Raw genomic sequence first — 11,493 nt, 5'->3', positions numbered from 1 at the left:
ATTTCTGGTGGCGCAGTAGCCGATACAGAACTAGGAAGCGGGAGGAGATGTGTGCAAGGCGGACAAGAAGGCTTCAAGTCCAGGTACGTGCGTATTCCAGGCGGTTGAACCTATCACATTTCACATTGGCCTTGATTTTCGGACGGCCATCTGCCCGGATAACGTGAATACTTCTGAAACTGACACTGATCTACAGGCGGCTTGTTACCAACGACACTGTTCACTACGAGCAAAACTACGGTAGTCACAGCTCACAATCGTCCCCAAAGCTGTCTGGACACCTCCGCGTGCGAGTACGAGGCGCCCCCAAAGATCGACCATCGGAGTACTTTTCCGTTTCCGCCTGGTGAAATTGAGTGATTACCTTTGCTGGGATAGGGAAGGCCATTTTCTGGTTGACGAGGCTGGGATTGCTGGGAAAGGGTGGTCTTATTCGATGGCTTTGACTGTGGTACTGATCCTGCGGCGCCCCAACAATGATTCTACCGTCTAAGTTCCTCCTACAACTCTTCCATTCTTCTGGACTTTTCAATGCTTCAGATGCGATGCTTTATTTCCCAGATTTGCTAAAAGTATCACGTGAGTCTTTTTAACGATGCTTAGTCATCATCATACCAACCTCACCCCTCGACTCCCGACCTTTCCTTTCATCTCAAAGCCAACCGTACATCTGCTGCACTGCTCGATCGGGGTAAGGCCTTTTTCCTTGTGGTTTTTATTCCCCTCTTTCCCGCCTTTCGGTAGAAATACCGCACTCCCACCACGGGGTTTGATGTGGTGAGTCACTCCCGAGATTGCGCTCCACAAAGCGCAGCCACATTCGTATATGTACACTTTTCCCCCAGAAAGGGTTTAAAACATCCTTTAAAAGCTGCAAGACATTCTGTCATAGCGATGACTCTTTGGTATCCCCGCAAGCTGAAACCCGCATCAGGAATGGTACATGACCCTTGCCTAGGAAAGGCGACTGTAATCTATAACATTAGCTAAGCTCTCTCTCTCTCTCTATAAAAACTCAACACATCCGATCTCTTTAGTATTCGTATCAACACTTCTCTCAAAATCTCACTGTGCTCCATCCCTGAGGAACCTCAATCCTTCTCATCCATCCCATCAGCCTCCCCATCCCTCCCGTACCTCGCCCACCCCATCAACAATCTCCATATCCCTTCCATACGTCACCCAACCCACCAAAATGGCCCCCCAAATCACAACAACAGCAGAGCTAGAATCCTACATCACCGTCCTCACCGCCACCGGCATCCCAACCGACCTCTACAAATCCATCACCCTCCTCACCGGCGGCACGGCCAACTACGTCTGGCGCCTCACAATGCATTCCGGCAGCACCCTCATCCTCAAGCACGCCGAGCCCTTCATCGCCTCCAACCCCTCCATGGCCTTCCCCGTCGACCGCATGGACTTCGAGGCCCGCGCCCTCCGCGACCTCCCGCCCCTCCTCCTCGCCGCCGGCGCCCCCACAGCCGTGCAGCCCGTCCCCCTCATCGAGTACGTCGCGGACGACCATATGCTCTGGATCGCCGACGGCGGCCCGCGGCACCTGAAAGATGCGTACAGTGATCGGGCACTCGATGTGCGGGTTATGGGCCGCGATATTGGGACCTGGCTTGCGACGTTGCATGCCGCGACGGTCAAGACAGATATCGGGGATAATCGCACGGCGAAGTTTATTTACAGGCACTCGTACCGCAATCTGCACACTGCGCTTGCGAAGTTCGGCTTCGATGTGGCGTTGGCGGAGAGGGTTGATGAGGAGTTTGGGGCGCTGCTCGCCAGCGATGATGAGGTGATTTGTCATGGGGATTTCTGGCCGGGAAATGTGCTTGTGGGGAATGATGAGGGGTTGATGGTTGCGGATTGGGAGATGGCGAGGCGGGGGTGTGGGGCAACGGATGTGGGGCAGTTTGCGGCGGAGGCATTTTTGCTGGATCGGTTTAGGGGAGGGAGGGGATTGCGTGAGGCGTTTTTGGGAGCGTATGCAGAGGCGCGAGGGAATAAGCTAGATAGGGAGTTTTTGAAGAGAATGGCGGTGCATTGGGGGGTGCATGTTGCGTTTTGGCCGACGAGGGTTGAATGGGCCGATGAAGAGGAAACTAGGGAACTGGTTGTGATTGGAGTGAAGGCACTGAATGCCATTCTTGAAGAGGATTGGGAGACTGTGGGAAAGAGCGAGTTATTCGAAGGGGTTGAGGGGGCTTGGAAGGGCTTATGGGAAACGTAGGTGTGATCAACTAGCTAGGAAGTCTCTCAAAAACATGGCTTCATTAGTATTCCGTGAATTTCCTGGTCAAGATTCATGCCTATTTCGCTCTTGATTTTGCACCAGAATCAATTTACAGTGTCTATTATTGTTGGTTAGCAATCAAAGGTAATCCAAGGGCCACAGCTTCCCCTTTACAGCTTCTACAGGCTTGATATCGCCGGAGGTCCTTTAAAGCGTCAAACATGTGAGCACCCGACTTCTCTAGACGTTTCAATCCTAGCCACTGCTGACGCCCGCTAGCAAACATCCACCAGATCTGCTTATCTTCAGTGTCGCAACTGCTCATATGCTACATCAGACATCCGGCTAATTCATCCCCCCCAGTTCCCTACCCATACCCGGTATAACCCTCTCCAACGCGGCCATATTCGCCTCCATCTGCCTATTCCGTTCCTCCAACGCCATCTTCTCCTTGCATAGAGCTCGTATCCTGCTCTCATGCGCCGCCACTCGCTCTATAACCGCCTTCTTCAGCTCATCATAGTGCGCCTTGAGATCCGTGTGGTGTTTTTGGAGCTCAAGGCATCTCTTCTCCAAGATCGTGAAAGCTTCTACCTTCTTCTCCAATCGTTCCTCGAGAGAGGCGTTGTTCCGGTTGATGACGTCGAATAGGCAGCGCTTTCGGACCGAGTTGTCGTGGAGGATGGGGATGATTTCGGCGTTCAGGTTTCCCCCATCAGAGATGCTCCAGAGGTTGTCTTCTTCTTCGCCGGTTAGGTTGTAGTGGTCGGCGCCGCAGTGGCCGCAGTGGATTTGGGGGTAGCAGGTGATGAGAGACTCCATGGTGCCTGTAGAGACGGGGTGGTAGTTTCTTGGTGTGTGCTGGTGGGTAGGGAGGTGTGGGTTGGAGTTGAAGTTTCTGGGAGTCGTAGAGAAAAGGTTCTATTGAAGCGTTTGTCTTCATCTGAGATTAGGAGTCTCTTCTCAGCGCTGACATCACTGGCCAAACTCGGTGAATACATACCCTGCAACTACGATGTAAGCTTGTGCACTCACTCTCGCCCCAGGTTCTGAGCACTCTTGCCAAATTCTGATAACTGGTTGAACCATTCCGGACAACGGCGATGTAGGCCGATCAGAAGCGTTTGAAGCCACTCAAACTCGTAGTCCCTAGTATATACCTCTTCCTTGGATTAATAATAAGACACCGAAGCACCTCAAACAAAGGCGAACAGACGTGCACAGTGCACATAAGAAAACTGCGTGTGAGCTTATGCAGATTTCGGAGCTGCAAAAGGAGAGAACCAGCTACTCAAACTTCCTTCCGAATAATTAATCTCCCGCTTTAACCAACCCTCAATTCACGCAATCCCCACAGCAAAGCCTTCATCAAACCCAACCGTCTAGAGCTCATCATGTCCATACCCCTCCTCCCCATGCCACATGGTACACTTGGAGCTCTTGCATCCACGGCCACCATGGTTCTTGAAACAATTCCTGTACAGGCACGTATGACCTTGCGCCATGCACTGGGTGCACGGATACCTCCCATCGCACATGTCGATAGGCGTTCCAGAGCTCTCGTAGCAGGCCTGGCAGACCAGCTTCCGCGGGCCAGAGATCCCATCAGACGTCTCCTTGTCCACCTTCTCAGCTCCAGTATCCTTCGCAGCAGCATCGAGGACGAGCTTCTGCAGCTCCTGCTTCTCGGCCCCAAGAGCCTGAATGCGCAGAGACATCTCCTCCTTCTGACCAACCAGCATCGCAATCTCTCCAGCCAAGTCCCGGTTCTCCGCGCGTTCATCGAGTAGCTTGTTGTGAAGACGCTGAATCTCCCCTCTCAAACCATCTTTCTCTGCCTTCAGGTCGAAGGTCTCTTGCTGCAGCTGGATTCGTTCGCCTTCGACCCGGATCGCGTGATGGATAGTAGTCTTGAGGTAGCAGTCTTTGCCCGTGGAGCAATCGCGAAGGATGGCGATGATGGCGGAGGCTACGCGGGAGTCAAAGGAGGCATTGGCGGCTTCGAGATCCTTCCAGAGCTTCAGCTCGGCTTCGGAGGAGATGTCGTAGTGGTCTTGCCCGCAGGCGCCGCAAAAGGCGGTGGGGAAGGACGGCATGTTGGGGTGAAAAGTGTGTAGACGTAGCCGGCAACGCGGTGATGGATGTGGGGTGGTTGAAGATTTGGCTACCGCGCCACAGAAGGTGTGAGTTAGTCGGGGCGTGATGTATGACAGAATACTGAAGAGATGCTCGGTTGAGCTTTGGAGTGGGGGTCTTTGAAAGGTTGCGGGCTATGTATTCACTGTGACCACTGTATGCAGTATGGGCATATGGGCTAGATATTACTAGGCGTACCCCTATGGGTCCCAAATCGATTCGAAGATAAGTGCAGGAGTCCAGTCAGTGAAAGATTGGTGTGCCCAATCCTAAGGGCTAGTAATGTAATAGCGGAGATGAATCACGAAGGTGAGAGCGAGAGTTATTATGAAGTGCCTTCATTGCTATATATGCAATAATTGCCCTTGACACCGTTCACGAAATTGTATAATGAAAGCTCGAAAGCCGTAGGATGCCTTGATAAGTTACATCATCGCGACCTACTTGACTAGACTTCCACCTGCCTTTCGCCCAAAGCTACGGTGATTTCCAAGAAAACAGTCGTTAGAATACAGTATAGAGAAAGTTGAATCACTCGTACTTGTCCGGTGCCCATCGATGATTTCCGTTCGGCCTAACAACCAATCAAGATTGTAAGCTTGCTCTCCACCTAGAGTATCTGGAGTATGTGGGAGTATGTGGTGATCTGGCTAGCGATCATCCAGTCTGACCCGTGCGACCGGTACATTTCAATACCATCATAGGGCGTACCATCAGTTTCCTCTTCTAGTCTTGCCAGTCTTGCTCATCTCCATCTCCATCATGTCATCATCCAGCTTCCGCTTGCGACTGGCCTCCTTGGCGATGTTCTTGTCCCAGCCGTAGCCAGTTTCGTTATGAACAGCTCCACAATCTTCGTTCTCGCATTTGCGTTCCTTCCCTTGTGACATCTTCTCATATGCCTTGCATCTGTTATACCTGCAAGTACGGCCGGCTCCAACGCATCGCCTGCAGGGCATCTTGCCGTCACAGCTCCGATCCTCCCCATGACAACGCGCACACTGAAGCTTTCGAGGAGTCTGGGTATCGGCGATAGCCTGAGCCTTCTGCTTCCAGTAGTCAGCGTGACGCCTCCTGTGATCGACATCCTTTTCGAAGCTGTTCTATTGTTCGGCTAGACTCGGTCTGTATATTCTCCAATGTCTTGTTGCGCTTGCGAGTCTGTTCGAGGTCCTCAATCACACCCTTGAAGTCTTTGCCCACGAAGTCGCCCAAGATCCCAACTTCTTCCTTCAGAGCTTCTTTGGTTGTCTGTTCAGACCTCAGCTCAACCTCTAATTTCCCCGTCTTACTAGCCTCAGACTGCAACTCAGCCTCTAACCCTCCAATCTTGCTGGTCTCAGACTTTAGCTCAGCCTCTAACTCTCCAATCTTGCTAGCCATGACCATAGTGGAGTAGTTTCTATGGCAGATGCGGGATCGAGAAACGTCCAGGATTCTGTCTTCCATGACACTGGCCTCATCGTTCGATTCCGCCTTGCGATACTCTCTCAGCGCCTTCCGCTCTTCAAGCAAGCTGCGGAACAGAATATGCTGCGTGCCACATAACGGGCATCGTCTAATCTGTTCGGACATTTCGATTGGGCTCGGGGCACTATGATAGAGCTCAATTTAAGGATTTGATTATGGTCATTAGGTCTCTAGGTGAAGCTAGTAGCGTGATAGTGTTGGGAAACCGTTGGCTGCGGCGGATAAGAGAGAAGATTGAGTGCGGTCGTTGGAGTGAAAGACTGCAAGAATCAGAGGCTCGATAGCGGTCGGGCTCTTGTTGGGGATGCGTGGTCTGGTCGTAACAACAGATTGGCCGAGGAAGACCGGATAGGGACTGGAATGGTTGGAGGAGTGACGGAAATCGTGGCCAGGCAATTCGCTCTAGGCCTAAGACGGGCCGCCTTTGGGTGGTTGATTCAGGGATAATAGGGTGGTCGATTCTGCGGTACTGCAGCTGCAGTGGAGTTGGAGCGCACCAGAGACGGTCGGAGCTGTGAACTATTAAGGCTGGTTCCGGAGGTAGAAGAGCGTTCATACTGACAGGCGAAGGTTCCCGGCCAACGCAGCAGCCGCTGGCTGAGAGTCACGAGGCGGGCGGATTCCTTACTTTAGAGGTGAGGAGCTGTCTTTGATAGGACCAAATAAAGTGAGGAGCCTACGACTTGGGTGGGTTGAAGAGGTGAGGTGTTAGAAGAAGTAGCGGACCTGGGTGATTGCGGGATTCGGAGGTGCTTCGGGGGGAGCCTTAGGTGAATGGAGGCGCAACGGCATATCTGCGCCCCCTCTCACATCTAACAATCAGGTCGTTCAACTTGCGTCCTCGCAACTGTCACCTACCAAAAAATGTCAACATCTAAGAGCCCATCCAGATCTGGTCTGGCTCTCCAGAACTTAAGCTCCACAAGTATTCATGCCTCTAAGATTGCTTCAATCCAAGGTTTTCATTAACATTGCAGTCATAGGATCCCTCCATACGAATCTGCTCCACCAAAAGATACCTAAGATGGCTGAAACTGAAGGCAACAACACTCTGGCTAGGAAACTGGTGCGGAAGATGGTCAAAGACCGCAAGAAGCACAATGCGGTTGTCGACCGACTGGAGAAGCGGAACAAGACGCTGGAACTGGAGATAGCGAGCCTGAAGAAAGCAGAGTCGGAAAACTCCCAGAAGTACTCAGAGCTCCTAAAAGGGAACAGGGTGCTCGTGCAGCAAAAGAAAGACCTATCTGAGCGCAACCAGACACTCGAATGGAAGATGGCGGAGCTGGAGCGACGTATTCCCGGCGCAGTGAAGGAGTTGCAGGACATACAGCCTCACACACGTAGTCTGATATGCAAGAGATGTCACAAGAGGAGGATAGCTTGTGATGGAGGATACTCTTGTGCTCAGTGTGCCGTGGACGGCCTCGACTGCGAATATGTCAAGTGCCGGAGGTTCGACAACATGAAGTATGGGCGCAAGGGATGCAGCAACGCAGCATGCACGCAAGTTCACGATGAGAAGGGGGTTGGGCTTGACTGAAGTATGGAAAGAGGAGGCCTTCCCCGGGATATGCTTGACCATTTCATGAAGACAAGATATGGTCCGGTATTGCGAGGGTTGTGCAATCAGTAAGGTTAGACCATGAGCTGAGACTGTTCCTTCAGAATTTGCAGCTAGGCCACCTCAAAGAATACCAAGACAGCGTACCTAATGCCCCAGAAACCCAGACCTAAGGAATCCCAAACTCCACCTCGAAATCCTCATCAACACACAATTCCCAGGTCATGAATCTGGGCACACACGCGGTCATCCCTACTTGGCTCTAATCTTGCTTACTCGACACCGCTGTAAGGAGCAGCCCAGCTAGTCCGTAGCCAGCGGGTCAAACAGCAGTGCGATATGCAACCTGCATGAAACTCGACGTTTCGCGCGCCTAGGCTTTCGAAATTCCCGTGAGGGTATCTCCAGCAAGTGGCAAGCAAGTGTGCACATACTTATAGCCCGTCTTCCGTACGCGGAACCATGAAAAGAAAACAACCTTATGAATTTACCCCTCATCCCTCACAACACCGCCTACCCAACGCAACCAGAGAAGAAAGACTACACCAAGAAAAAGAAAAAAAAAGAAAAGAAAACGCCTACCGAGCACTCATAACCCGCCCTCTCGAACCACCGTCCGCGCAAACCTCAGATGGCTCAACCCCCCCGCCTACTCCCCCACCTCACTCCTCCCCCTAAACAACCTCCTCGCCTCTACTTCCCCAACCCCCGTCCCATCCCCCCTCATCTCCTCCCCCATATACTCCACCTTAACTTCCTGCACCCCATCCCACCCCCCCTCATCCTCCTCAAGCACCTCCTCTCTCACAACCTCCTCATCCCTAAACAGCCTCCCCCTCGCCTCCCACTCCCCCCTCTCGCCGCCCGCACACCCAAACGGACACGCGCGCCGCCCGCACGCCTGCCAAAACCGATACTCGGCGACCAGCGCCTCGCTAAGCGGGCACACCGCCAACAGCCCGTCCTCCGCGCTGCGGAACCCCGTGAAGGAGATCAGTGTCGGCGTGTCGGAGCCGGAGAAGGGCGAGGCCGAGAGGGTTACGATGCCCGTCGGGAGCTGGTACTGGAACTGGTTGGGTTTGGCGCCGATAGCGTTTGGGGGGGTGCTGGGGTAGGGCGGGCTGGGGTAGGTGAGCTGCGCAACGGCGGCTAGGTCTACGATGCGAGGCGGGGAGGGCGTGGTAGTAGCGGCGGTGGTGGCGTAGAGACCCGAGGACGCTGGTGGTGGGGAGATCTGGGGGGGTTGGATGGGCCCCGTGGCGGATGGCTGGAGGACGTTGGTGGGATAGTGGCCGAGGTGGGGCCCGCCTAGGCTGATGCTGAGCGGCTTGAATTGGAGCGGCTCGTATTGCTGGCCGGTGCCGGGCTGGAGATGGGGCGGCGGCGCAGGGCCGTGGCGGGCGGGGTTGTGCGTGAGGCCTAAGAAGACCTCCTGGCGCGTTTTGGCGTTCCACATTGCGGTGCGCGGGCTCAGAGGGCTTTGGTCATCGGATGAAGACTTCGGGGGCGAGGCTGGCATGATTGTCTCAATCGTCTCGCTGAAGAACTCGGGCAAGGCTCCGGCCTGGTTGCTGAAGTGGTTGTGAGGGAATCCGCAAAGGTCGCCGAAGGAGGGGACGCTGGTGTCGCTCATGTCAAGGCTCACGGGACTGTTGTGGTGTACTGTCGAAGTGGAGCTATACTGGAAAGATCCGTATGGTGTCGACGATGATCCAGTCCTACCAGAAGACTGAGGGCTCGGATAGAAGAATTTCGCGTCAGGCGAAGGGCTATGAGGCCCAAGATACCCTGGATGGAACTTCGCTACAGGGAACGGACTGGCCGATTTACTTGCAGCGTACATGCTCATATAATTGAGCATGGGATCGACCTCGTTGAGACCTACGCTGAGTGGAGCCGTTGCGCTGCCATCTAGCGGGCCCATGGCGCTTACTCTGCGGCTCTGGGCTGCGCTTTGTATCGAAACACTAGCAATGCGGGCGATGGCACGGGAAGCCATAGTATCGGCGGCAGAATAAGCAGAGCCATATCCGCTATCTCTGAAACACGAGACTGCAGCGCCTTCAGACGTAAGACGGCGGAGGGCAGCCGCAGTAAGTGGATTCATGGCCTCGGCGCGAGCGAATCGGGAGTCATCAACGCTGACAAGGCCGCCGTATTTCTGCCATGGGAAGTTGCGCAGAAAGTGGTCTTCGGGGTAGACATCGTATCCGAGCGTGCACGAGCGGAAGAAGACGTACAGATAACGGCAGTCGGGGAACTGGTGGAGTACCTGTCGTTCACATAGAGTTTAGCAAAAGGTGATGAAAGAAGTTTTGATTGTTATCGAGCGCATGTATGCGTTGATAAATGGTATGATCTGGGTATCATATAGTCTAAGATCGCTGGAAGTGCAAAGGCTGACAGGCTTTGGGAGTGAATCTCTCATACATCCCAAGCCGGGAACAACGGTGGATGCGCGGTCAACCTAAAGAGAAACCAAGATTAGCTAATGAGAGAACGGAAAAGGGCTAGCGAACTCACATCAAAATCTCAAATCCAGCATACATCTTCAACTGTCTCGCGCCTCTGCGATACGCGTGCAACACCTCTGGCCTAGGCGTCCTGATATTCCTCCTGCCCTTTAATCTATGCATACTCGGGCTGGTATGGAACATCGGATCGAAGATGATGAGATTACACGATCCGTCTTTGCGTCTCTCGAAGCCCACGATCGTGAGTGAGTGGCCCGGCTGCTGCAGATAGATAGGCGGCAGCAGCGTCTTGAAAACATTGGAGCGGTCGTCCGGGATAGCGGCTTTCTGGAAATACTTCTCCACAGCGTTGAACAGTTGTTCATGGGCCATGAGACGACCATCGGGGGAGTCACTGAAGACGTCGACAGCGCAGTCGATTTGAGAGCTAAGGAAGAGGGCTTGTGCCTTGAGAAGTAACACGATTAGTCGCGATGACAAGGAAATGACGAAGGCACATACCTCTGGAGTGCCAATATACTTTCTAGTATCCTTAATGCCACCCGTCTGCGCTCTACCAATATCATTGATACCCCTGTCCCACGCCAGCTCGATCATATCTTGCAACTTGAGGATACCAGGCGTGCGCCCGGTGAACTCGTCATGGCCCTGAGCACGTGCACCCTGGATATACGAGACCAATATCTGAATACTGCGGTACCCGCAGAAACCACCCTCATTGGGCGTCTTACCGATGTGTAGAATGGTAGGGTGGCAGTAGTATGCGGCTTGCACGGTCCTGTCGACGGCGGATAGCTGAGCAAGAATAGGAATGAGGCCCGGAGTTTCGTTTTGGACTTCTTCTTGACGAATGAGGCGACCATCACGGCCGATACGGTTGACCATGGAGATTTTGGGGCCTTGTTCGAGTTGGCGGCGGAGCCATTTGGGCATCTTTTCTTCCCAGGCGTAGGGGCCCAGTTCGGCTTTCTGATAGTCGATTAGCACAGCCTCCTACGAGAGACAACAGCCAAATTGCATAGATGGATGATGAACGATGAAGATCGAAGAGAGGAAGACATACCCCTAACCTCACCCCACCCGCCGGCACCCTCCGCTCCTTCGCCAAACTCTTCAACGAAAACGGGATAAAGCTCAGAATACTCCGGCTAATCGAGGTCTTCTTCTCACTCGCCGACGAATTCCCCCTCTTCCGCTTGATCTTCGCACCCTTTGCCTTGTGCGGCCCGCTAGCCGCCTTGCCGCCATGGCGGAGAGCATCGGGCACGGCCGCCGTGTTGAAATTCTGCTCTAGGAATGAGGGTGCGGGTTCTTCGGTTAACGTCTGCATGGTGGTGGATGATAGTGCTGATGGCGAATGTGAATGTGGATGCTGTTGATGGGGATGGTGATGGTCGTCGGCGTCCGCATCGAGTGTCAGCCGCTCCGCTTGGTGCAAGTCGAGGTGCTCGTTCAATTCGGCGAGGAGGATGGTCTCGCCGCAGGAGGGGTCGGGGCAGAGCACTGTGTTGTCATCGTCCTCGTCGGAGGAGGAAGTGTCGTTGTCGTTCGTGCTGCCTTCCGCCAAAGATGGCTCGTGGAGAGGAGAGCGCGAGGGTTTGGGA

The 11,493-nt window shown here is 53.8% G+C and overlaps 6 protein-coding genes across 6 annotated transcripts; 2 read left to right on the top strand and 4 right to left on the bottom strand.

Annotated features, from left to right (window-relative positions):
- Positions 1 to 707: 707 nt before the first annotated feature.
- BDZ99DRAFT_298254 (kinase-like protein) lies at positions 708 to 2,336 on the top strand. The gene has a single exon (XM_033714166.1). It carries the CDS (start codon positions 1,196 to 1,198, stop codon positions 2,240 to 2,242), a length of 1,047 nt encoding a protein of 348 aa, XP_033578203.1. The 5' UTR covers positions 708 to 1,195; the 3' UTR covers positions 2,243 to 2,336.
- Positions 2,337 to 2,590: 254 nt separating this feature from the next.
- On the bottom strand, positions 2,591 to 3,415 carry BDZ99DRAFT_562312 (uncharacterized protein; the record flags this gene model as incomplete). The annotated part of the gene is made up of 1 exon (XM_033727340.1): positions 2,591 to 3,415. The coding sequence occupies exon 1, from the start codon at positions 3,065 to 3,067 to the stop codon at positions 2,591 to 2,593; it is 477 nt and encodes a 158-aa protein (XP_033578202.1). The 5' UTR covers positions 3,068 to 3,415.
- A 212-nt stretch (positions 3,416 to 3,627) lies between these two features.
- Positions 3,628 to 4,341, bottom strand: BDZ99DRAFT_519892 (uncharacterized protein; the record flags this gene model as incomplete). The annotated part of the gene is made up of 1 exon (XM_033725456.1): positions 3,628 to 4,341. The coding sequence occupies one exon, from the start codon at positions 4,339 to 4,341 to the stop codon at positions 3,628 to 3,630; it is 714 nt and encodes a 237-aa protein (XP_033578201.1).
- Positions 4,342 to 5,440: 1,099 nt separating this feature from the next.
- Positions 5,441 to 5,956, bottom strand: BDZ99DRAFT_562311 (uncharacterized protein; the record flags this gene model as incomplete). The annotated part of the gene is made up of 1 exon (XM_033727339.1): positions 5,441 to 5,956. One exon carries the CDS (start codon positions 5,954 to 5,956, stop codon positions 5,441 to 5,443), a length of 516 nt encoding a protein of 171 aa, XP_033578200.1.
- A 919-nt stretch (positions 5,957 to 6,875) lies between these two features.
- BDZ99DRAFT_519890 (uncharacterized protein) lies at positions 6,876 to 7,394 on the top strand (the record flags this gene model as incomplete). Its single annotated transcript, XM_033725455.1, has 1 exon — positions 6,876 to 7,394. One exon carries the CDS (start codon positions 6,876 to 6,878, stop codon positions 7,392 to 7,394), a length of 519 nt encoding a protein of 172 aa, XP_033578199.1.
- Positions 7,395 to 9,721: 2,327 nt separating this feature from the next.
- BDZ99DRAFT_462484 (DUF1671-domain-containing protein) lies at positions 9,722 to 11,023 on the bottom strand. The gene is made up of 4 exons (XM_033719853.1): positions 10,953 to 11,023; positions 10,391 to 10,858; positions 9,939 to 10,336; positions 9,722 to 9,882 (listed from the first exon to the last, which is right to left on the bottom strand). The coding sequence occupies exons 2-4, from the start codon at positions 10,820 to 10,822 to the stop codon at positions 9,840 to 9,842; spliced, it is 873 nt and encodes a 290-aa protein (XP_033578198.1). The 5' UTR covers positions 10,823 to 10,858; positions 10,953 to 11,023; the 3' UTR covers positions 9,722 to 9,839.
- Between the last annotated feature and the right edge of the window lie 470 nt (positions 11,024 to 11,493).

This window comes from Mytilinidion resinicola (assembly GCF_010093595.1).
Source record: "Mytilinidion resinicola strain CBS 304.34 unplaced genomic scaffold BDZ99scaffold_8, whole genome shotgun sequence".
Lineage (NCBI taxonomy): Eukaryota > Fungi > Ascomycota > Dothideomycetes > Mytilinidiales > Mytilinidiaceae > Mytilinidion > Mytilinidion resinicola.
The sequence above is the reverse complement of the archived record's forward strand: the minus strand, read 5'-3'. Positions and strand labels throughout refer to the sequence as shown.

What these genes read in the sequence shown, in the direction of transcription:
- BDZ99DRAFT_298254 (XM_033714166.1), top strand. Translation starts at nt 1,196, where the DNA reads ATGGCCCCCCAAATCACAACAACAGCAGAGCTAGAATCCTACATCACC.
- BDZ99DRAFT_462484 (XM_033719853.1), bottom strand. Translation starts at nt 10,822, where the DNA reads ATGCCCAAATGGCTCCGCCGCCAACTCGAACAAGGCCCCAAAATCTCC. An exon ending in AGTATATTGGCACTCCAGAG is followed by an intron (nt 10,337 to 10,390) that starts GTATGTGCCTTC and finishes TTACTTCTCAAG; the next exon opens with GCACAAGCCCTCTTCCTTAG. An exon ending in GCTGGATTTGAGATTTTGAT is followed by an intron (nt 9,883 to 9,938) that starts GTGAGTTCGCTA and finishes GTTTCTCTTTAG; the next exon opens with GTTGACCGCGCATCCACCGT.